At 53.2% G+C, this 23,627-nt stretch overlaps 2 protein-coding genes across 3 annotated transcripts in view; both read left to right on the plus strand.

The window, feature by feature from the left end:
- Positions 1-131: 131 nt before the first annotated feature.
- On the plus strand, positions 132-11,984 carry ZC3HC1 (zinc finger C3HC-type containing 1). 2 transcript variants are annotated; one of them, XM_057425464.1, is made up of 10 exons: positions 132-401; positions 1,826-1,936; positions 2,256-2,407; positions 4,499-4,582; positions 5,090-5,217; positions 6,503-6,660; positions 7,989-8,205; positions 9,079-9,288; positions 9,956-10,165; positions 11,525-11,984. In XM_057425464.1, exons 1-10 carry the CDS (start codon positions 277-279, stop codon positions 11,591-11,593), a joined length of 1,464 nt encoding a protein of 487 aa, XP_057281447.1. In that variant the 5' UTR covers positions 132-276; the 3' UTR covers positions 11,594-11,984. The 2 variants fall into 2 exon arrangements, with proteins under 2 accessions (XP_057281447.1, XP_057281448.1); XM_057425465.1 differs by lacking the exon at positions 9,079-9,288.
- Positions 11,985-14,427: 2,443 nt separating this feature from the next.
- UBE2H (ubiquitin conjugating enzyme E2 H) overlaps positions 14,428-23,627 on the plus strand; it is a 51,433-nt gene continuing 42,233 nt past the window's right edge. Inside the window, exon 1 of the mRNA XM_057425478.1 lies at positions 14,428-14,557. Coding sequence (XP_057281461.1) covers positions 14,505-14,557 — 53 coding nt within the window. The 5' untranslated portion in view covers positions 14,428-14,504. The remainder of the gene's footprint in view (positions 14,558-23,627) is intronic.

Genomic DNA, 23,627 nt, shown 5'->3' on the forward strand with positions numbered 1-23,627 from the left:
TTGTGGGTGCTGAGCTGATCGATCGAGCCGCCGCGGGGGCAGGCTGGAGCAACAGAGCGACGAAAGTGGGAGCTTGCAACGGGGGTGAAGCGGCTGCGGCGGGACGCGGGGCCCCGCGGTGGAGGCGGCAGCGCTCCATTAGCCCTTCGTGGGGACGAGGGGGCCGTGCGGGAGCTATGTGCGGGCATGGCGAGCCCCGCGGCGGCGCCGGAACGCTGCTGTGAGGCCGCGTTTCCTGCCCCCCCTCCCCGGGCCGTGAGGTACTGAGGGACCAAGATGGCGGCGCCCAGCGCCGAGGCGGCGGCGGCGGGGGCCCGGAGCAGGCCGCCCGCGGTCACCCCGCAGCAGATCCGCGACCTCATCGGCGGTGGGATCGCTGCGGAGGGCGCCGGCCCCGAAGGGTGAGGGGAGCGGCGGGGCTGGGTGGTACCGGGGATTGGGAGGGGGGAGGGCGGCCCGGCCGAATGGCACCGGCGGGGGTGGGGGGGGCGGGAGCACTTGGGGTTATTGGGGGGGGGGGGGAATGGGAGATGCTGAAGGGTCCTGGGATGGGGCTGGAGTCACTGGGGGGTGATGGAGAGCGCTGGTGGCCATTGGGAGGTGTTATGGAGCGGGTAATGAGAGAAAAGGGGGCTGGGAGGGACTGGGAAGCGCGGGGAGGGGGAAGTCTGGAAAGTGCGTGGCGCTGGGAGGCGATACGGGGAATTGGGAGTGAGGGTAAGATGTGTGGGGAGGCAGGAGTGCGAATTAAGGTGCTGTGACACTGGAAGGCAGTAGGAGGCAGTAGTGGGCAGTAGGAGGCAGCCCTGGGAGGACAGGGGTAGTAAATGACCGGTAAAGTACGAATATCCCTGCAGTCTGAGCGAGCTGAACGGGGTAAGTGTGGGGTCGCTGACCCAAAGAGTGTGTGGCTGCACCGCGGGGTGGCACAGAGGTGGGCACTGGGGAGTCTGGAAGGCACTGATGGGCAATGGGTGGCAGAGCTTTGAGGGTATCTCACTGAAGCCAAGCAGCTGTGGCCACTGTCAGAGGCACTGTTCATTCTTGAACCAACCAGCCTTGGATTTTGGTCCATGGAGGAGTGTTAAAGAGAGGCCAAAGGGCAGGGCTTGTGACAGGGATGGTGTTCCAGCCATGGATGTTGGTGTTGGGAGCTTGGGAGCAGCCCCAGTGTCAGAGACAAGCTGCAGTTGTCAGTCTGGCTTTGCCAGGCTCAGAAGTTCTAGTCATCTACTTGTCACAAGCAATCCCTATCTTCTGCTGTTGATCATTGTGGAATGCTTAATTTTTTTTAATGCTTGCTGCACTGCTTTTAAAATGGATTTATTATTCCAGGGAGACCTCAGAGCAGCTCCAGTGCCTAAAGGGGCTATAAAAGACCTGGAGGGGGGGTTTGGACAAGGGCCTGTAGGGACAGGAGAAGGGGAATGGCTTTAACCTGCCAGAGGGGAGACTGAGATGAGCTCTTAGGCAGAAGGTCTTCCCTGTGAGGGTGCTGAGGCGCTGGCACAGGGTGCCCAGAAAAGCTGTGGCTGCCCCATCCCTAGCAGTGTTCAAGGCCAGGTTGGACACAGGGGCTTGGGGCAAGCTGCTCTAGTGGAAGGTGTCCCTGCCTGTGGCAGGGGGTTGGGACTGGATGAGCTTTAAGGTCCCTTCCAATACAAACCAGACTGGGATTAAAGTAATTGAAAGTTGGGGATTAGGAGCTCTGGAGAAAGGGTTTTGCAGGATGAGAAGTTAGAAAGTGGTTTGTGCATTTTCTGTGAATGGGGTTTTCCCAGCACAGTGCAGATGCTTCACTTGCTGACTTTACTGTTCCTTTCAGGAAGGACATGTCCAACTGGTCAGAATCAGCTAATGGATCTTCTGAAAAGGATGCTCTCTCCTTGGAGTCTGCCAGCAAGGAAGCCTACTTCAGCAGAGTGGAAACATTCACCATATCCTTTCTGATGCTGAGCTTCCAGCCGTCCCCACCCTGCTTCATAGAATGGTTTGAGGTGGAAGAGACCTTAAAGCACATCCAGTTCCAACTGCCCTGCGATGAGCAGGGACACCTTCCACTAGAGCAGGTTGCTTCAGGCCCCATCCAGCCTGGCCTTGAACACTACCAGGGATGGGGCACTCCTTTGCTGCCACCTTTCCTGTGGTTTCTCTGCAGACTTCATATTCTTGGAAGCTTTTCTTTGCCCAAATAAACCCTGGCCAAAGCACTGCCTGGTCAATCCACTTACTGGGTTTTATCCTTAACGTGAGCACCCATTGAAGTGGGCAGGCAAGCCTCACGAGCTGTCTCCCCTGGTTTGTGCCAGGTATGGCTGGGTCAACGTGGAGTGTGACATGCTGAAGTGCTCCAGCTGCCAGGCCTTCCTCTGCATGAGCCTGCAGCTCGCATTTGACTTCAACAAGTGTATGTATGCTGGTGCCTCATGGGTATGGGGTTGGGCTGTGGGGTTTGGGGGTGTACACACATCATCGTGTGAATAAATGATTTCTGGAGTCTTGTCATAGAATCAGCCAGGCTGGAAAAGCCCTTTAAGCTCATTCAGCCCAACAGTTCCCAGCACTGCCAAGGCTGCCACTAACCCATGGCACTGAGGCCTCGTCTCCACGCTGTGTGAACACTTGCAGGGACGGTGACTGCAGCCCTGCCCTGGGCAGCCTGTTCCAATGCCTGAGCACCCTCTGGGGAAGGAATTGTTCCTCAGCTCCATCTAAACGTGCCCTGGTGCAGCTTGAGGCCGTTTCCTCTTGTCCCATCCCTTGTTCCTTGGGAGCAGAGCCCAGCCCCTCCTGGCTCCATCCTCCTGTCAAGCAGTTGTGGGGAGCCATCAGGTCCCCCCTGAGCCTTCTCTTCTCCAGACTGAACCCCCCAGGTCCCTCAGCCCTTCCCCATCACACTTGTGCTCCAGGCCCCGCACCAGCTCCAGTGCTCTTCTCTGGCCCTGCTCTAGCACCTCAGTGTCTCCCTTGTAGTGTCTTTCTTGTCATGGGATGTGCTGGTTGCTTGTTCATCAAAATAAAGCACAAGTTGAATAAATTTCCTTTAGTTTGTGAGGAAGTGGTAAAACTTTCTGCCTCCATTGCAGAGATGACTTCGGATAGAATAGCTCCAGTTGGGAAGGATCTGCAAGGATCATCTAGTCCAACTGGCTAACCAAATGTTAAATAGTATTTCAAGACCAGGTTGGATGGGGCTTGGAGCACCCTGCTCTAGTGGAAGGTGTCCCTGCCCATGGCAGTGGGTTGGAACTTCATGAGCTTAAGGTCCTTGCCAATCCAAACCGTTCTATGATCTACTTGTACTACCAGCAGTAAACCTCCCCTTTGTGTTGCCCTCACTGAGCTCCCTACCCAGGCCCAGCACCAGTTTCCTTCCCGCGTCTGCGGAGCATTGGCCTGTCCTGACACTATAATGTACAAGTAATGAGCAGTAAGAGCTCCTTTGTCTCCTATGTTGGACAGCATGGGACTGGGAGAGCAGCAGGAACTCCAGCCTCCATGGAATGCTCCTAAGCCACAGGGTAGTGATAATAAAGCCTGTGGTTTATCATATGCCCAGACCTTCACTTTCCTTTACCTGCTTCTGCCCTCTGCAGAAAGATGTCTGTTGTCCCTCTGTAAGTAAAAGTCACCTCCACTTCCCATCTTCCTAGACTGCAAGTCCCAGTTCTTGTTATCTGGAAGGTAGCAGAGAGCAGATCCCTGCTGTTTAACAAATGCAGCCTGGGCCATATGTAATGGGAGCTGCACGAGCACTTTGTTTTGACTCACTCTGCATATTGACCTGTGTTTGTTCAGACTATCTTTTTACAGTAAACCTTGGCCTGATGATTCTGTTGTTGATCACACTGGTTTAGGAAAACAACAATCAGAGGTTGAAGGCTTGAAAATACATTTAAAAATTAATTATTTGGTTCAGAAAGGTGTAAGTTTAAATATGAAATGTTTTGGGGGGATGCTTGATTTCCAGACATGGATGTGATTTGGCTCCTACAGCAAGAATGAAGGGGTCAGGAGAATTAGCTAAGGACTGGTAGCAGACCTAAGAGGTAAAACTGGCTAAAGCAGCTGGTCCCTGTGCCCATGGTCTGAGCTGCTTCCACTGCACTGCTGTGCAATGTGGCTGGCTCTCCTGATCCATGGCTGCTGTGCCTGGGAACGGGAAGGGATTTTGGCTGCAGGGAGGTGGAATTGCTCTGGTGATGCCTGTTGTGGAGGAGGTAACCCCTTGAGCCAGCTTGACTTTACTGCCACAGGAACCACTGCTCTGTGGTTTCCTGCAGGGAGGCTGGAAGTGGAACAGCTCTTCTTGGTGGGAGGCAGATGAGTCTGAAGAGAACTTCAGGCTCTGCAACCTGCAGCCTCAGGTTGTATCCATCACCCAGGAGGAGCAGGGAAGCCCTCATAGCCTGGTGCTTTCCTCTCCTGGTTTGTTTTTTCCAACCATTCCCTGAGGGGATGGCTCTGCAGAGGAGTAGACATGAGCTTTGCCTTGCAGATAAGGAGCGCTGCATGGAGCTGAAGAAGGCCTTGTGCGCTGCTCATGAGAAGTTCTGCTTCTGGCCAGACAGTCCGTGCCCAGGTTGGTGTCTCAGAGCCCATGTCCACCATTATTCCCTGCTTTTTCCTCCCTTTCTATCACTGCTCTTGTCATTCTTTGTAAGAATTACAGTTACTCTTCAGGCTGTCAAAGCAGTGTCATCACAGTCCTCTTTTTCCTTATGGGGACAATAAAACATACAATAGCAAAGCAGTGTCTTTGAGCAGCCTCAGCAAACTGAGCCATAGCTGGGCTGTACCCATCCTCTCTTAACCCTTGTGTGCCTCTAGGGCAGTTAAAGTGCTTTTGGGGTTGTAACTGGGAGGGTACAGGGGGGTCTGCATGACACAGGGTGCTCATGGGGTCATAGAGCTCATCTTCAGAGCTATACTGCAAGGGTGGTTGCAAAGGGAAAGGGCTCAGCTTCTCTTTTAAAAGCCAAGAGGCTGCTATGGGGAGACCTGGGCTCATCTCTCTTGTCCTGTGGGATCAGGAGGTGGTGGGAATGCTGGTGGCACAGCTCAGGCTTTCCATATTTGCTCTCACCAGACCGCTTTGCCATGTTGCTGGTGGATGAGCCCAGAGCCCTTCTCCAGGACTTCCTGGAGCGCTTCCAGAGCCTGTGTCAGCTGGAGCTGCAGCTGCCCTCGCTCAGACCAGAAGACATGAAGAATATGGTGAGTTCCCATCTACCCTGCTCTGGGTGCATTCAGGTCCCCTGTGAGGGTGCTAGGCACCCCTGTGCTGTGCAAACCCAGACTGAAAGAGTGGAGAGATTAAAACCTGAGACTTGTATATGTGAGTGGTCTGCCATCACCATGGCTTTCTCCTTGTGTGTTCTCACCATGGTGGTTTCACCTGGTATCTCTGGAAGCATGGAAAAGAGTGCTTGGAAAGCCGCCTTCTCTCTGACCAGTGCAGGCACAATGGGCTCACATCACCACAATGGGAGGTGGGCTGTAGTGTCAGGTTCCCATTCTGCACCTTTCCCAGTGTGTGTGGTGCTCTTTGGTGCCTGGCAAAAGTGGTTTGGGGTCCCACAGCCTCCTTAGGGAGAGGAGCTCTCCCTGGCAGCCCTCATTCCTGTTTGTTGTATCTAAGCACTCCATGATCTGTGGCAGCCCTTTAACTGGGATCCCACAAGACTGGCGACAGTCATTGTATTAGGTGGGATCAGGAGTTTGGGGTGCCAAAGGCTGCTGTGGAGCAGAGGTACAGGCAGAAGCCCATGAAGGTGAAGGAGTCCAGGGAGTGTGGTACAGGGGGGCTCAGCAGGCAGGAGGGAAGAGCAGGAGCTCTGACACACAAAGCTGAAGTGTAGCTACAGCTAGGAGCAGGTGTGGGATTGCCTTCTCATAGGGACCTGGCCAGGCCCTGCTCTACTCCAGCCAAGTCTGGCTTCTTGGGCACTTGCTTGCTGGGAAGCAGATGGCTCTCAGCAGCAAGAAGCCATGTGGGAACTGGGGAACTCTTCATCCATTCAGGATGTTTTGTGGGCTGGCTGAGCTATGAAACCCATCAGAGCCCTCTGAAGAGGAGCCTCATAAAGCCAATGGATGTATGTCATCTCCACATCTAACTCCCCAGCAGCAAGGCTGGAGCCTGTCTGAGCCTTTGCGGACTCTCTTTTCTTGCTGTGTCTCAGGAGTGGCCCCAGAAGTGCTCATGGTTTGCCTGAGGAAAAGCAAACACAGCCCCTGCTGCCTCCCTGGGATAGGAGGGATGGGTGAGGAATGTTGAGGCTTGTGCTTGAACAGGGACACATAATGGGGAGAGTCAGATGGACACAAGGCAAGAGGAAGCCATCACACTGTTTTGCCTATTAACCAGAGTGAAGTGTTGGCTCTCCAGCTGTTTTAGGAGAGACAAAGGGATTCTCCTCCATGTAGGACATGATCTGTGAGTAGAAGCAGCAGATTTCATCAGGCTGCCTCAGCTCTGCCCCGTTTCTCTGCCCCACAGTCCCTGACAGAGGAGAGGATCAGCCTGCTCCTCCAGCTGATCGGGGAGGAACTGGAGCACAAAACAGAGGGAGAGAAACCACCAGTGAAGTTTGCCTCAGAAACCCTGCAAGTGCAGGTTCCTGCCTGCATCCTGGCTCTGTGTGGCTGGACTTGCAGGTGAGTGGTGCTGTAGGACTGGTGCTGAAGTGGAGGCTGCAGAAACCTGTGAGAGGCTGGAAGGATGTGGCTGTTCCTCCTGTGAAATGCTCAGTATCCCCGGTATGCTCCTCTGCTCTGCTCTGTGAGACCCCACTTGCAGCACTGTGCAGTTCTGGTGTCCTCAGCATAAGGACATGGAGCTGTTGGAGCAAGTCCATAGGAGGCCACGAGGATGCTCAGGGGCTGGAGCACCTCCTGTATGGAGACAGGCTGAGAACACTGGGGCTGTTGAGCCTGGAGAAGAGAAGCTGTGTGGAGACCTCAGAGCAGCTGTCAGTGTCTGAAGGGGGCTACAAGGATGCTGGAGAGGGACTCTCATCAGGGGCTGTAGTGATAGGACAAGGGGTGATGGGTTCAAACTGAAACAGGGGAAGTTCAGGTTGGAGATAAGGCAGAAATTCTTCCCTGTGAGGGTGCTGAGGCGCTGGCACAGGGTGCCCAGAGAAGCTGTGGCTGCCCCATCCCTGGCAGCGTTCCAGGCCAGGTTGGACACAGGGGCTTGGAGCAACCTGCTCCAGTGGATAATGTCCCTGCCCATGGCAGATGTTGGAACTGGAGGAGCTTTAAGCTCCCTTCCAACCTAAACCATTCTGTTTCTAGTTCAGTGTTTTACAATCTCCAGCTGTTAGAAACTGATGGACTTCCAGAAACCCCAGTGCAAAGCTCCCTAACCTGAAATGGATGTCTCTCTGAGATAGCAAAAAGCCTGAAACAACCAAGCTGCTGGTTGCCCCTGTGTTGCTCATGTAGATGTTGAAGTCAGTCACTGTGATATCATCCTCAGTAACGCTTTCATTGCTCATCAGGCCTGCAGGAAGGGAGGGAAGGTTTGTGACCTGAAGGTTTTCAGCTTCCCAAAGCTGTGAGCAGAACAGCCACAGTGTTCGGGCCTGAGGCAGCTTGCTGAAGGTGAAGAGAGCTCTTACGGTGCAGGCTGGGAAAGGGCTTATGTTGAGAAAGAGCAATGCTACCACTGTGGCTGGGCCAGTGAGGATGGGGACATGGCTGTTGTGCCATACCTGGGTGTGCTCCTGCTCCATGGCAAGCCAAAGTGTAACAAAGCTGGTTTAAATCAATGCTACGGATGGGGTTTAATGTTTTTTTTTACTTCTTAGCACAAGCAGCTGAGTCTGTGCCTCAACCCAGGGGCACTGATGTCTTGAAATGTGCTGGCAACTGAAACCATCCCCGTGTTCTGCCAAATACCTGCATCTGTTGTGAAAGCTGTGGTTGTGGGCCTAGATTCATCCCTGACCTTCTTTCCTGCCTTGGCTCTGTCCCTGCAGTGCTGGCTCTGGCTCAGTGCACCTCTCGGTGATCTCCTGCTCCCGCTGCATGAGGAAGGTGGGACTGTGGAGCTTTCACCAGCTGGAGTCTGTGGGGCTGGAGCTGGACTCCTGCAGCCCCAGCAGCGGAGCCGCTGAGCGCTTCCAGCTCCTGCCCACATCTCCGCGCAGGATGCTCACACGGAGCCAGGACATGCTCCCGCCAGGCTCTGAGCAGGTATAGCCCAGGGAGCTCAGGGTGTCTGGGTGGTACAGGGGCACACCGGAGGCAAGGCTGATGTAGTTTGGGTGCCTTTTGCCTTGAAAGAGGCTCATTCTAGTCCTGTGTCTCCAGCTGTAGCCATTGTACAACAGAAATGGGTTGTTGCTGCCTTTGCCCTTTGCTTTCTGTCCTCCTCTCCATCAGCCCTCCTGTAGGAGGGCACAAAAAGGGCCATTCCAGCTAGCATCCTGCGGCTTGTTCAGCTTGAGGTGCTCTGACTCAGGGGTATATCCGTATCACCCATATATGGCTGAGAACACTGGGACTGTTGAGCCTGGAGAAAAGAAGCTGTGTGGGGACCTCAGAGCAGGTTCCAGTATCTGAAGGGGGCTACAAGGATGCTGGAGAGGGACTCTTCATCATGGACTATAGTGATAGGACAAGGGGTGATGTGTTCAAAGTGAAACAGGGGAAGTTCAGGTTGGAGATAAGACAGAAGCTCTTCCCTGTGAGGGTGCTGAGGCGCTGGCACAGGGTGCCCAGAGAAGCTGTGGCTGCCCCATCCCTGGCAGTGTTCAAGGCCAGGTTGGACACAGAGGCTTGGAGCAACCTGCTCTAGTGGAAGGTGTCCCTGCCTGTGGCAGGGGTTTGGAACTGCAGGGGCTTTAAGGTCCCTTCCAACCCAAACCCTTCTTTGATTCTCTTTCTATCTAGACAAATCCGAATGCCCATGGTATTAAGAGAAGGTGGGATGGCTCCTACCAGAATGTCTGAGAAGGCTTTGATCTCTTGTTTGTGCTGGACAGGGCCCCCCTGTCCCTTTCAAGCAGAGAATGTGCTGGTGACCAGAGGAGTTCTGTTAATTCCCTCTTCTTTCCCCACTGGCAGCAAGAAAAGAGCCCATCCCCAGCGATCTCTCGTCCACCACGGGGCTGGGACTCTCCCATCCCCACGGACCGGAGTGAGTTGGAGGTGCCCAGTCCCACCCCAAGAAGCCGCCCCATCACACGCAGCATGGGGCAGGGGGAGAACATGGAGGTGCCATCCAGTCCCCTCCGTAAAGCTAAGAGGACACGGCTCTGCTCTTCCAGCAGCTCAGTGAGTGACCTGGGGCAGGGAGAGTCTGGTGGGGCGGAGAGGGATCTGGGCAGGGTGCTCTTCATACAGTTTTGGTGTCTTCAACATCAGAAGGACATGAAGCTGTTGGAGCAGGTCCAGAGGAGGCCACAAGGATGCTCAGGGGCTGGAGCACCTCCTGTATGGAGACAGGCTGAGAACACTGGGGCTGTTGAGCCTGGAGAAGAGAAGCTGTGTGGAGACCTCAGAGCAGCTGTCAGTGTCTGAAGGGGGCTACAAGGATGCTGGAGAGGGACTCATCATTAGGGACTGTAGTGACAGGACAAGGGGTGATGGGTTCAGGCTGAAACAGGGGAAGTTCAGGTTGGAGATAAGGCAGAAGCTCTTCCCTGTGAGGGTGCTGAGGCGCTGGCACAGGGTGCCCAGAGAAGCTGTGGCTGCCCCATCCCTGGCAGTGTTCAAGGCCAGGTTGGACACAGAGGCTTGGAGTAAGCTACTCTAGTGGAAGGTGTCCCTGCCCACGGCAGGGGTTTTGGAACTGGATGATCTTAAGGTTCTTTCCAAGCCATTCTATGATACAGGACCCAGGCTGATGTTTAGGCACAGGGAGGGTTTTATCATGTCACTGGAGTCTGTTTTTAAACCATTGTCGCTGTCCTCATTCATTTTCTCTTCCTCCCCTACGTAGGACATGTCTTTGAGGAGCTTCTTTGACCCCAGCTCTCAGCATCGTGACTGGTGTCCCTGGGTGAACGCAGTGGATAGAGGGGAAGTCCTGGAGGATACCACGACCCCCATGGAGAAGGAGCCTGTAAAGGCAGAACCAGGCTGGCGAGTGGTGCTGAACATGCTCCTTGCCACCAGGAAGTGTGACAGAGTGCCTGAGACAGAGCCTATGGTGAGCCTGAGGGACCCCAGTCCCATACCCAAGCACTTAGAACACTGCCCCAGCCTTGCCTAGCGCTGAAAGCTTATGGGGTGAATTTAGGGTAGATGGGCTTGCTTTGGGCTCATTGCAAACCTAGTTGGGTGGCCAGGACCACGTTTGTTTCTGCAGAGCCCCAGCTTCCCCTGTGTCTGTGCTGGTGGCCTCTCAGCCTGGTCTCATCCATTACAACGATGTTGTGCTCAGATCTGCTCAAGGGCTGCTATAAATAACAGCCTTTCCCCAGCAGATCAGCACTGCCCAAGATCCAGTTTCATTTCACATCCCCATCAAGAGCTCCTGACCCTCTCTGCACACACTGTGATTGCAGCCCCAGGCTGCTGCATGGTGGGTTTGCTGAGCCAGGGGGGCAGAGCTGAGGCCATGGCCCCTGTCCCCAAATGGCTGTGGAGCAGCCAGTACCTGCTGCTGCCTTGCTGGTCCCCCTAAGCTCTATTAGCCACTTGGATTCCTCCTCCTTTGCTTGGGGCTGAGCTGCAAGGACCAGTGAAGCAGTCCTGCTTCAGCATTTGTCTTGGGAACTTTGTGTGAGTTGTGGCCCCTTGTGGCTGTGCAATGCACTGAGAAAGCACCAGCAGGTCCTGTAGCACGAGATGCAAGTCAGAGGTGTGAGACCCACCAGGAGCAGGGGATGGTTTGAATCCCATCCTGCTTCTTGGAACTGTAGAATCAACCAGGCTGGAAAAGCCCTTTAAGTTCATCCAGTCCAACAGTTCCCAGCACTGCCAAGGCCACCACTAACCCATGGCACTGAGGCCTCATCTCCACAGTGTGTGAACACTTGCAGGGACAGTGACTGCAGCCCTGCCCTGGGCAGCCTGTTCCAATGCCTGAGCACCCTCTGGGGAAGGAATTGTTCCTCAGCTCCATCTAAACGTGCCCTGGTGCAGCTTGAGGCCGTTTCCTCTTGTCCCATCCCTTGTTCCTTGGGAGCAGAGCCCAGCCCCTCCTGGCTCCATCTTCCTGTCAGGCAGTTGTATGGAGCTATCAGGTCCCCCCTGAGCCTTCTCTTCTCCAAACTGAGCCCCCCAGGTCCCTCAGCCATTCCCCATCACACTTGTGCTCTCTTCTTGCTTGCAGTCTCCTTGCTCTTCTCCCCTCTGGTTGTGATAAATAGGGCTAATGAAGAAGAGGAGCAAACTGATGTTTTGCCAGCAATTAGGGTGTTTCAGATTTTTTTTTTTTTTTTTTTTTTTTTTTTTTTGCTACTTGAGTTTCTCCTCATGTACTTTGTAGACAGGTCAGGTGCAGTTGCAGCTCCTGTTGTGGTGCCTTAACCTCTGCTTGTCACTTTGCTCCCCTCTCTCACAGAGCCTCTTGGAGAAGTCCTCCAAGGTATTCCGCATTTTCCGGCAGTGGGAGAGCATGAATTCCTCCTGAACAGGCCTCTGCCTTTGGGAACTGGCATGGAGCATCACATCAGACAGGCAGAGATCTGCTTCAGGCTGCTCCCATGGCAGATCTGTGTCCTGAGGAAGGGGATGCTGAGGAGCCTCCACACCAGATGCAGCCCACAGCAGCTGCTGGGCCCCCTCCTCCCTGCCTGCCTGCCTTGGAAGCCCCCTGCCTTCACAGACTGCTGCTGGAGCCCTGGGCCCCAAGGGCTTCCATAGTCGCAGCCAGAACCAGAATGTGCTGTGGCCACATGGGGTGAACAAGGAGATGTGTCACCTCCTGAGGGTGATGGTCCTGTCCAGCTATGACCTACCACCAGCAGCACAGGGAGGTGATGCCAGGTGGGAATAAACATTTCAGTTTTGTTTTTTCTTTATTCTTAGTGCTTCTTCCTGGGGTGGGATGAGCTCTGGACCCAGAACGTGGCTCCTGTATCCCTCAGGATGCTTGTCTTTGTGGGATCAGTGTTTAATTGCCCCATTTTCCTGTTTTCCACTCGTGCTTTTGCTGTCTCCCATACCTGATGTGTAGAATCAGAATGGTTTGGGTTGGAGGGGACCTTAAAGCTCATCCAGCTCCAGCCCCTGCCATGGGCAGGGACACCTTCCACTAAAGCAAGTTGCTCCAAGCCCCTGTGTCCAACCTGGCCTTGAGGCCTGCCAGGGATGGGGCAGCCACAGCTTCTCTGGGCACCCTGTGCCAGTGCCTCAGCACCCTCATAATAAATCACTTAGGCTGGCATGCAGTGGAGGCTGGGATCCAACCAAAATCCAGGAAGAGGTGGATTAGAGCTTCCCATGGCTTGGGGCCACAAGGCTGGGTGCTAGGGAGGAGTAGGTCTCTGTGGAATGGGAAGGAGAAGCTGGAAAGGGAGACCCTGATCTTTCATCTCCATCCTCTGGGATGGTGGGGAAGGCATTTGGAGAGGGCTGAGACCCCACAGGCAACTTGGGCACAGTGGGACCTCCTCATCCCAGGTCTGCCACAGCTGCCCTTTGGAGAAGGAGCCTCCCATGCCTCAGTTTCCCAGCTCCAGCATCCTTTTCCCTGCTGGCTTCTTGGGTGGGTGCTGCAGGGCTTGAGTGTGGGTAAAGTCCTTTTCCTTTCTTAAGTGGGTGCTAATTGTGTGGCCCTAAGGAGGAGCTCCTTCACCCCTAGGGGAGCTGGGATGGAGATGGGGTGTCATTCCCCCAAACGCCCCCTGGTACCCCCAGCCCTGGAAGGGTGAGGGTGGGGCATGGAGGAGCCCCTTGCCCAGCTGCCTGGACCCACAGATGTCCCTGTCCCAAACAAGTTCCCCATAGTTTCCTCTGGTTCCCCTTATCCCCAATAGGTTTCCACTACCCCTTATAGCTCTCCAGTACTTGTTAGGCGGTCCCTGTAGCTCCCCAGAACTCCTCTGGTTCCCCATAGCTCCTCCATTTCCAATGGTTTCCTATCATACCCTATGGCTCCCCTTGCTCCCCACATCTTTCCTGTTTCCCCATAACTTCTGTGTTCCTCCAGCATCATCTCCACTTTGTCTTCCCATCCCTGCCATGGTCAGGGAACCACCCCACAATCCATAGGGTGCATCCACACCAGGAAGGATCAAGTCCCCATTCTGCAGTGGACAACACCAGCCACCCCACCCCCCTGGCTGTGTGCCCTGATTTTCAGACCCAGGAGGGCTCGGAGGTCCCCAAATCCTCTCCTCACCCCTGCGCAAGGGGTCTGGGTGCAAAACCTGTGGTATCACACAGGTGAAATATAAAAATTTAAAGAAATTAAGAAAAAATCCTGATTTTTCCCACTCCTGTTTTCCCAGTTACTTGGGACCAGTCAGGGAGCATTAAGAGTGTGGAGTGGGGGACCCTCTATCCCAATTTTTCCAGCTGCTTTGCTTCCCCTGCTGTAACTCACCTGGGGTGTGTTACCTCCTGTCCCAGCTTTGGGCTTGAGGGGTGTGTTGGGACATTAGAGGAAATCACCCCACAAGTGTGGGGGGGGGGGGATGGGGGTGAGGTTGTCCCTTTCCTTGGGCATTTGGGGGTTCTTTGGCTGTGTCACCTCCCCACACATGGAGGAAGTGTTGGGATAACTGATGGGGTGATGCTGCGGTCAGGAATGCAGGACATCCACCCTGGGGTGTGGAGGCTTGAGAGGCACCCATTAGCACCATCACGCTCCCCACTGTCACCTCCGGGGTGCTGGTGGGGACCTCCCCTGCCCCATCCGGTTGGGGAAACCGAGGCACCAGGACGTGCTTCGCTGGTGTCACACCGGAAAGCCGGTGTGATGACTAGTGCTGTGAGGCCTGGTCACCTGGCACATTCCCGGTGTGTGATCCAGGGAGGTTGTTGGGATTTAATGGTGTTTTTCCCCCTGTGGCATTGGCATCACCCCTCATCATCACCTCACCTTAGGGGTGACCCCATCTCTGCTGCTCCGGCCGGGCCTCGAACCCACGGTCCTTCCATCACCCCCCTGCCCCTTCCCTACCGCACTACAACTCCCAGCGTGCCGCGGGATGGGCGGGGTTGCCGGCGCAACCAATGGCGGCACCGGGAGGTGGTGAGGTCACTGCGGGTGACGTCAGGGGTCCAGAGAGAGGCTTCGGTAGAGGCCACCGGAGCGGCTGAGGAGCGCAAGGCAGCAGTTGGGGCGGGGGGGGGAACCATTGGGGGCCGTTCAGGGGGCGGCGGCGGCGCCGGTGGCACCGCGGCGGGACGACGACGACGACAACAACGAGGAGGAGAAGGACAAGGGACAGCGGCAACACCGGCGGGGGGGGTCCCAGCGGCTCGGAGCCCGGCGCCCCCCCTCCCCAGCTCTGATCTGCCGGGCGTCCCCGGGCGGCGGCGGCGGCGGCGGCGCTGACAGCCCGCCCGGAGCACCGGGGGCGGCCGCGGCCACCATGTCCTCCCCCAGCCCGGGCAAGAGGCGGATGGACACCGACGTGGTCAAGCTGTATCCTTACCGAATTCCACCCCCCCACCCCCCCTCCCATTCTCCCCACCCTCCACCGGGAGCCGCGGGGGGTAAACCCGGCTCTTCAGCCGGGCCTGCACCGGGGGCACCAGGGACACCCTCCGGTGTGGCTCCCCCCCAAAGCCCCGAGCGGCGGCAGCGCCCCTTTCCGAGGCCAGGCCTAGGCCTCTCCACAGAGCTGGGATTGGATTTACCCCTGCCTTAGGGTCAGGGCCCCCCATTACCGGCGAGAGGCCTAATCCCCCTTTACCTTATTACTGGGGGGTTTATCCCCCTCCGTGGCTTGACAGCCACCCCCGCGGGGAGCTGTAGGGGTGTTCCTGCAGGAACCCCCCCTTTGGTGAGGGTCCCCAACCCCTCAGCCTGGCTACCCTGCATCCCCCCTGCCTGCCGTGGCCTGTGGCCCAACCACCCGGGGGAGGATGAAGAAGGGGAGAGCAGCTCCAGCAGCCACAGCCCAAAGAAAGGCTTTTGTGGTGTGTGCGATATTGACTCCCCCATTCCAGCCTCTGCTTCACGAAGCTTCGGGTGCTGCCTTAAGGGCTTTAATTTGGGGGGGGGGGGGGGGGGGGGGGGCTGGCTTATAGCAGACCCCTGGCTGGGTGACAGGGGGGTGGCTGAAGGGCAGCAGGGCCCAAACCCCCTCACCTCACAAGAGGTCCCATTTATGTAACACTCCAGGTTTGAGTAAGCTTTATTATTTCTGTTTTCCCACCTCCTCTTCCCCTTCTTCCATGATAATCTGTTTATATTCCTCCTTATTTTGATTCCTGGTCCTTCCCAGGGTGGCGAATCCTCTTTCTTTCATGTCCGGAGTGTGGGTGGCGTTGCGAAATATCATTGGGAATTGGTGCTGGGATTCTATTATTAATAGTTTTTTTTTTGTTTACAAGGTGCCAGAAGGGGGGGGTTCGTACTACCCAAAGTGTCACCCAAAACCGTTTCCCAGCTGTGTTGTCTGAATGTGCTTGATCCTCCCTGAGCAGGACTTGGATCTTGGTGGTGTTGGGGGTCCACAACCGGGTTTGATTTAGTTTCCAGAGCGAGATAAACAAACTTACTTGGATTTGGGGTTATTTTGGAAGTGGGTGGGAGGAGCGACACGGCTCCTGTTTGTGCCTTATCGAAGGGAAACTTCTGTTTGACGTTCAGCCTCAGCCTTTTTCTCTCTCCGAAGCTGCTGCTTGGTACACGGGTGGGTTTTTTTTGCTTTGTTTTGAAGCAAATAGGAAATGACTCCTGCTCGTGCTTCAATCGGGAGCTATTTTTATCCAGAGGTTTAAAGTTACACACATGTCACACTCTGCCGAACGCCGATCGCGATCGATGCTGCACCGCACCGGGAGAAGGGTTGGGAATTCAGCTCTTTGGGGAGGGGAGTAGAATAAACCCAGTCTTAGGGATAGCATGGGAAGAGGTTTGAGTTAGAGAGGGGCTGAGGCCCAACCCGATACAGTGCTGCTCTCCTTTCCCCTCCCCCTTCTCTTTATTTATGTCTTTTCCCCTTTTTGTTCGGTTTGGAGCTGGAATCTGCAGCATTTTAGGAGACAAAGAGCAGGTTTTCCTCAAGTGGCTTCATTCTGGATCCCTAGCAGCAGCCAGGCTGGGTGGTGGTAGGTAGAAAGCCCCAAATCCCTGGCAGTCCTCCCCATGCTGGCTCATTTCCACTTTGCTCTTTCCTTCCCTCCTTGACAAAAGAAACCCCCAGCTTTTCCAAGCCTTTTCCCTTGTTCCTGTAGGCTTAGCCTTCCCGGTGTTATAAGGGGTGAGGGTTAGAGCGGTCGGTCTCCTGTGGACAACAAACTTAGGAAGTTGGATGTGTCAGATGACTCCTCACCGCTCCTCCTCCCTCCCCAGCCTTTTTTGTTTGTCTGCCTCCCTTGCCTCGCCTGCCCAGGCTAGGCCTAAGCTCCCGGAGACGCTTCCCAAGGGAATCTGCCTCTCTGGAAGCTCATCTGAAATCAGGATCTGGCTTGAGACGTGGGAGCGAGCAGGGCCTCAGTGCTGCCCAAAGGAGAGGGGGCTCATCTGAAGGAATGTACTTGAAGGCTGCTCCTCCCCAGGGTTTTGTTGTTGTGGAGGGGTTTCCTTTTTATCTCTTTTCCCCCATTTTGCTGCCATTTTTATTCCAGTTTCCCTCTTCAGCCCCTTCTCATGTCTCCAATGGAGACTAATGGCATGGATTTATGGCCTGCCAGGAGCTACCTTTTTGAGCAGGGAGGGGGTGATGGCCAGAGTGAGTAACGCTGCTGCCTTCTGCTCTGACAGGTTTAGGAGCCGAGTGAGCTCTTTTTATTATTCCTATTTTCAATCCTCACACGTCCCTGTCCTTTTGTGGATGCCTCTTTGTGAGCAGGGAAGGGGAGAGGTTGCTCAGCTCTCTCTGGGGCTGGAGGGAGGGCAGAGCTCTGTGTGTGTGTGTGTGTGTGTTAATGTGTTGAAGTGATGTTTAATAATCGCCTGGACGATTCTGTGCTGAAACTCTGACTCACTCATTGTTTCTCTCCTGATCGTGCTCACAACGCTGTGCAAAGGCTGAGGAAGGGCCTGCAGTGGGAGCCACGCTGCTTCCCTCTCCTCTTAGGGGGCTGCAGCCCCTGTGTACCCACAGATGGGGGGCACTTCCTGCACCCCACCTGCGAGCAAGGCTTTGTAGGAAGCTTCATACCCCCCCCCCCCCCCCCCCCCAAAAAAAAAAACCCACCTCCAGACCTGCTTGCTTGGAAGCACAGGGATATCCTATGGACCCACTGAGAAGCGCTTAAGCTCAAGACTCAGGAAGAGAGGGAAGCTGCGGTGTGCCAAAGCAGGGGATCCCCTCCCTGGTCCCCCCCCAGTTTTGGCCTTGGAGCTGTGTTTGCAGGCAGGAGGCCTCGGGCAGAGCTCACAACTCTGCGGATTGGCTGCTCTGTTACTACCCGGAAACCGGGGCCGGGGCGGAGCGAGCCGGCAGCTGATGGGGTGCCCCAGCCAGTGTGTGTATCCCATGGCGGGGGGGGTGGTGGTGATGGTTGCGGTTGCACCCCAACACCCCCAGTGCCCACGGGGCTGTTTGCCTGCTGCAGTTCCAACCTGGGGTTCATTGTTCTGCACCGTGGAGCAACACGGAGAGAACAGGGTGAGCTCCCCACAGCCTCCTCTCGGTGGGGAGTTTATTCTGCGATGATGTATTTTCCTCCTTTGGTGGATTACAAGCTCCTGGCTGGTTGTAGTCCCCTGGGCTCTATTTTTAAGCATGGTAGCTGGAAAAGGGAAGTGTCACCCTGTTTTGTGCATGAAGGGAATTATAAATAGCACACAGCTTCATTTGAATCTCCCTGTTCTGACCAGTTTACCAGAGCTGAGTGTTGGTAACGCACCTCAGAGATACCAGGGAGTGTAATACACAGAGCTAAGTCTAATTTTAGGCTCATCCTGAGTCAAGGAGAATAAAGGTACAAAGCTCCTTAGTTTACCTGTGGAGCATTTTGTAATTGCAAAACTCCCTGGTGTTTGCTCCACCGGGATCAGCTGAGGCAAAGGGTAGGACACAGTTTACATTTGGGCTAAATTCCTTTTTCTCCTCAGTGGAGGCTTACACCGCACTTATCATCCGACTTGAACACCTTCCAAGAGTGGTGTTGAGCAATAGGGCTGTCACGTGGCTTTGTTCTCTTTGGCCTGTCCCCAGGGGAAGAGCATGTGCACTGGAATGTCTTGTTTTGGTAGGGTTTTGGTGGTGGCTCGTTGTTGTTTTTTGTGAGTTTCTTCCTAAAGGACAGCCATTTCTGGAAAGTTTTCCAAGTCGGAATGTACGTTTTCCAATGTTATGTTACGCTTCTCTCTGCTCTGCTTCTGGGGCTCTGTTTTAATGAAGTCTCCAGGGATGAGGGTAATGGTGTGGTGGTACTTCAAAACCCACAAAGACATGGCAGCAGCCCCGTTGCAGAGCTGGGAGAACCCCCCTCTCCTGCCCCCAAAGCAGCCAGGAATGCTGGCACAGGTTGTGGCTTATAAATAAAACCCAGTTAAACACAGCTCAGGACATCCAGTGGTACCTGCCGTGAGGAGAACTTGAAACCCAGCCTGCCCAAACCAACTGGAGCTAAAACTGAAATAAGTCATGTTTGTTGCCTAAATAACAACTTCCAAGGCTGTCATCCTGCTGCTTTTAGAGCTGAATGTGGCATCTTTGCTGGAAGCTGGATTTTTTTTCTCCCCCTCCCCCTCCTTCCATAAGGACGGGTTCTTGGCTGGAGCTGTAAGTTCACTCTTCCATTGTTGCCTTGTCAGTTTGATGGTGGAGGCTATTGAAGCTGGGGCTTGTGGAGCAGACCTGAAAGCACAGTGCACCTGCTTAATCATATAATTGCTCTGGTCATTGAGATGAAACTGTAGAATATGAATCTGGTGCAGCTTGGAGCAGAGAGCCTGTTGTAGCTTGACATCCTGGCCCCTATTTAAAGTAAGCAAAATAAAGCCTTTGTGTGACTCTGCATTTGGGTAATTTTAACTGTTTCTCCATCTCATTCCCCACATTCAGAGCAATGATTTGGGTATTCTGAATAATACAGCACAGTCATCAGTTAAGATTATCCTTATGGTACCCAGTTCTTAAGACTCAACTGGCACAAATGACTAAACTGCTGATTAAACAAATTGTGGAGGCTCCTTTATTTGTGGTAACAGTTTGAGGGAGAACAAGTGGCTTGCCTGGTAAAATGGTGTCCCTGCTCTCCTTCCTGCTGCTGTGTCTGGTGATATTTCTTCTGTCTTGTGTGCTGAAGCTCTGCTGTGATCCAGGCAGGCTTGGATTTGTAGTAGGTGATTGTTTTTGAGTGTCATCACAATATCTTACAATCCCAGCAAGCTCTGTGAGTGCACTCCCACGTGTTCAACATTTCTCAGCAGCAGCACCAACCAATAATGTTCCCTTTGAGCCTGGCTGCGAGTCTCACCCTCTTCAAGTCTTCATGGGTAGGATTAAGCAGGAGATGCCCCCTGACGAGGCTCTGCATTGTCTCATTTGCCAGAGAAATAGACCATTTCAGCTTCACGGAGGTACAGCTCATGTTTTTTCCTGGTTCTGTGCACTGGCATTCAAATTATGTGCTTTTATTCTTATAAAGAATCTGATGGAAAGCTTAGAAGCAAAGCCTTGAGGTTGCTGGATGCTTGCTTTGTGGTACCCAAGCGGCAAGCGGGAGCTGCCCTGTGTTGTGCTGCTTCCTTCCTCTCCTGAGCTCATGGCAGACAGAGGTGTGCTCTTTCAGAGTGTTTTCTTTGTTTTTAGAAGAACATCAATTGCTCCTTCAAATACACACTTAATCACTGCCTTACCTTGTGCCTACCTATAGTACCTGGAGCAGGTTGAGCAGACATAACCTGGAAGCCAGAGGAGTAAATCCTGTGAGATGCTGAGCGCCTCCTTCAGAGGTTTGGGTGCATGAGGAGCTCACACCTCACTGCTGGATTGTGCTGGGAGGAGGTGGTGGCAGCTCACTCTTTGGAGGCTCCAGGTTTGCTGGGAGATACCTGAGGGCATTGGTGGCCCTGAGCAGACCTCCTCCCCTCCCAAAGGACAACTCACTGCACAGGCTTTCCCTTCTTTCCCCTCCTGTTTTTGGAGCCCTCTTCCCTTCTCCATCTGGTTGGAAGCAAAAGCTTGAATTAAGAGTCCTGGTAGGCTTTTGTCCTCAGTTATTTTCTTCAAGCAAGGAAAAGCAGTAGGGATTGGGCTGTCAGGAAGGGAAAGGTGCATCTGGAACCTTCCCAGCACAGAGCCATTCCTGGTTGTAGTATAACTTCATGTTCTCAGCACCTGTTGGTACGCGGTGCCCTTCTTAAGCCCTGGTTTATTCAGAGTCATAATAAACACATAACAGGTTGTTGTTAAGGCAGGGAATTGCCACAGTTAAAGTGACAGCTCCTGTATGGAATGGGTTCCCAGCCAAATAGCTGTCTGGTTTACTGTCTGCTTAAATTGGAGGGGTTGTGGTGCTGAGGGAGAGGTGTCTGAACTCTCTGCTCTGCTCTCCTGCCATTCTGGGCATCATTCTGGCACCAAAAATGAGAGGTTATAACAATATATTCTTAATATTGAATGGAATTTTTTATGTGGGTGTGCGTATAGGAGTTGAGTGTGTTTCTTTGTGTGTCTTATGGTGTACATTCAGCTTCTCTCCGTTCCCTCCTTCCATTTCGCTGTGGATTTTGTCCATGTATTCCTGGAATAATGAACATAGGGAGTCTCTCTTTGTGTTTCTTCACCAAAATAGAGCTTGTGTGACTGAAGGATCATCTCTTGGCCATCTCTAGTGTCTCCTGGGTCATGCATCCTGGCTGGCAGCTTGCAGCCCTCACTGTTAGCAAACACCCTGTGTGATGGATCTTCTGCTGCATCCCAGGGAAATGGTCTGAGTCACTTTTATTCCTGGCAGAGCCATGTGGTTCTCACTTGCCCCCCCACACTAATTCTTCATTCCTTTTTTCCACCTTCTTGGAATGTTCAGAATTGTCTCTTCCTTGAGGCTGATATACTTGGAATACTGCTCAGCTGTTGCAGGGAGGTACAGGGACTCATTTCCTCATTGCTAAGGCAGTTCTCTGCTTAGTCTTGGCCAGGCTCTTCCCTCTCCTGTCCCTTATGAGCACTCACCTCTAAATCCTATCTCCTTCCTCATCTTCAGTCTCCATCTTTTTCCAGTTCCTCTCTGATAATCATCTGTCTGAGATCGAAGGTGGATTTAGTCTCTTGGGAAAAGGTGATTTCACAGCTTGGCTTTGTGTAACCATTAATGATTCTCTGCACACTGGGGCTGGTACCAGGTCTGGATTCACTCCTGGCTTCAAGACTGAGATACTCTATTTTTTGTTACCACTGCAGCTTCCAAGAGCTGTCCTTTAGTCTTAAATCATTTGCCTTATTCCCTGAAGCAAATTGATGCAACCTTCCAAGAAAAGCCAAATCACTCACAGTCCATTTTCTTGGCGTTAGGTGTTTCAAATCAGGTAGAGGGCTGGATCTGTGGGTATTGGTTTTAAACAGAGGTCGTGGTGGTCTGTTGACTCCAATCCCTTATAACTTGGGAATTGTGGAGCATGCCTGTGTATTCTGCATGAGCCGTGGACAGGAAAGCACGGGAGGTGGAGTAGACTTCCAGATAGCAGTGACTCAGTGGCAGGAAGGGATAACCATTTTCGAGCTTTCCCAAGCTTTCCAGCAATGATTGCATTTCCCTGGTGCATGCTTTCCTGGGATTAAATGCTAGAAGAAAGCAGCAGCATGTATTTTCTTGGAGATTGTACCAATAGAGTGGTTGGGTGGATTATTCTGTAGCATTTTGCACTGTCTGCCTGTAGCTGCCTTTAATTTGGGGGTGGCTGCTCCCTTAAAAATGAACATTTCCCATTTGTGTTCATGTTTTCATTAAGAAAAGGCTGCGTTTGACAGTTGCTGCCCTTTAGGGGAGCTTAACCCTGGAGGCATTTGTCATCTCCTGTGAAAGGTTGAGGTTAAAAGCTGACAGTTGATTGTTAGATACATTTTGCATTATTCCCAAATTCCAGAGGGTTTTTTACCTGGCCTTGAGCTCTTTTCTCTTGTGAGAGCAGCGATGGGGGACTATGCATGTGAATTACAGATGTGCAAATCATTGCTGCCTTCATACTCTCTGTGTAACTGCTGATTGTTTCCAGTCAGTCGTCTGTGGACATTTTATAATGACTGCATTGGGCTGGACTATGTTGGAACGGAGGTGAAGAAGAAGGGATGAGGTGGTGCTATGAATAATGAATCACTGGTATTGAGAGAGGATGAATAGTGCCCAGCCTGCCTGCTCCTGACCCCTGAGCAAGGTGTGACATTGAAAGGTAAGGTTAAGCATGTTTGCACTGGAGACACACTCTGACAGGCTGTAAATAATGAGATTCTGACTGGAAGTCCAGACTGGCTTTGAGATAGGATCAGGTATTTGTGCAGTTACCAAGCACACCCCCTGAAGAAGGTAAAAATCATTGTGTGGTGCTAAAGCAGGCCTGAGTGTCCCTGATTAACCTCTGGTGTGGTAGATTAATAGATGCAAAGTTGGAAAGATGGATAAATTGTTAACTGGAGCACTCTGGTGGTTCTTGGTGGGCTTTGCTGCTTTGGTCTGGCTTCATGGTGGCAGGACCAGGCGTGCTCTGGAGCTGCAAAGCAGGGCAGGGACATATGTGCGATGGGACACCCGTTCCTGTGCAGCAGGAAAGCTGGGTGAGAACAGAAACCCAGGTTGTTTGCTGAGGTCTAAGCAGAGGTTGAAAATCCTTTAGCTCTTCAAGGTGTTTCTAGATCAAAATGGTGTTTTAAATCCATAGAAAGCTGTTCAGTCACCAGTATGGATGTGGTTGAAGAGTTAAAACCAAGTAAGCTTAGTTTTAGGGGCAGATGAAGCTGCTCCTTTAAGTCTTGCTCAGTCGAGTGTGAATGGTTTGCATTTTTATTTTGAAGAGGACCAGGTTTGGCTTTTAAATGCATTTGGGGAAGGGGACTCTTGGCTTTTTAAAGCAGAGGATCAGCCTCAGGAAATCTGCACTGAGAGGAACCTGGTGCTTTTGAAACCTGGAGTAGCAGAACATGGCCTGGAGTTGGTGGTAGTTGAAGTCCAAAACTTGCCTTTGTGTCCTGGCTGGTCCCAAGCTGTTTTGTTTGGGGAAAGACCTTTATATCACACACAACCCCCCTCTTCTTTTCCTTTTTCTTTTTAGGGATAGGGAGAGGTTTCTCTCTGATGCTACATTCAATGAAAGCTGCCTCACTGGGGGGAGCTGGATGAAGCGAATGCTCTATTACACCCACCACTCTGCTGAAGGCAAACGAAACACTTCTGTTCTTCTTCCACCTAATACCATTAATTCAAACCCACTGACCTTCCCCCTCCAGTCTTGAAAGCCAACCCAGCTGAATGTGTGCAGAGTGCTAGTTTCACATAGCAAGTTTGAAACCTCAACAACTGAGCTGAGCTCATGTTCTGCATGAGATGTGTCCATGTCAGTGGTACTTGGGAGCAGTCCTCCATAGCGGTGTGTT

The sequence above is a fragment of the Pezoporus wallicus genome, unplaced genomic scaffold (assembly GCF_028554395.1).
Source record: "Pezoporus wallicus isolate ANWC-B61680 ecotype Strahan unplaced genomic scaffold, APGP_CSIRO_Pwel_v1 contig_4722, whole genome shotgun sequence".
Lineage (NCBI taxonomy): Eukaryota > Metazoa > Chordata > Aves > Psittaciformes > Psittacidae > Pezoporus > Pezoporus wallicus.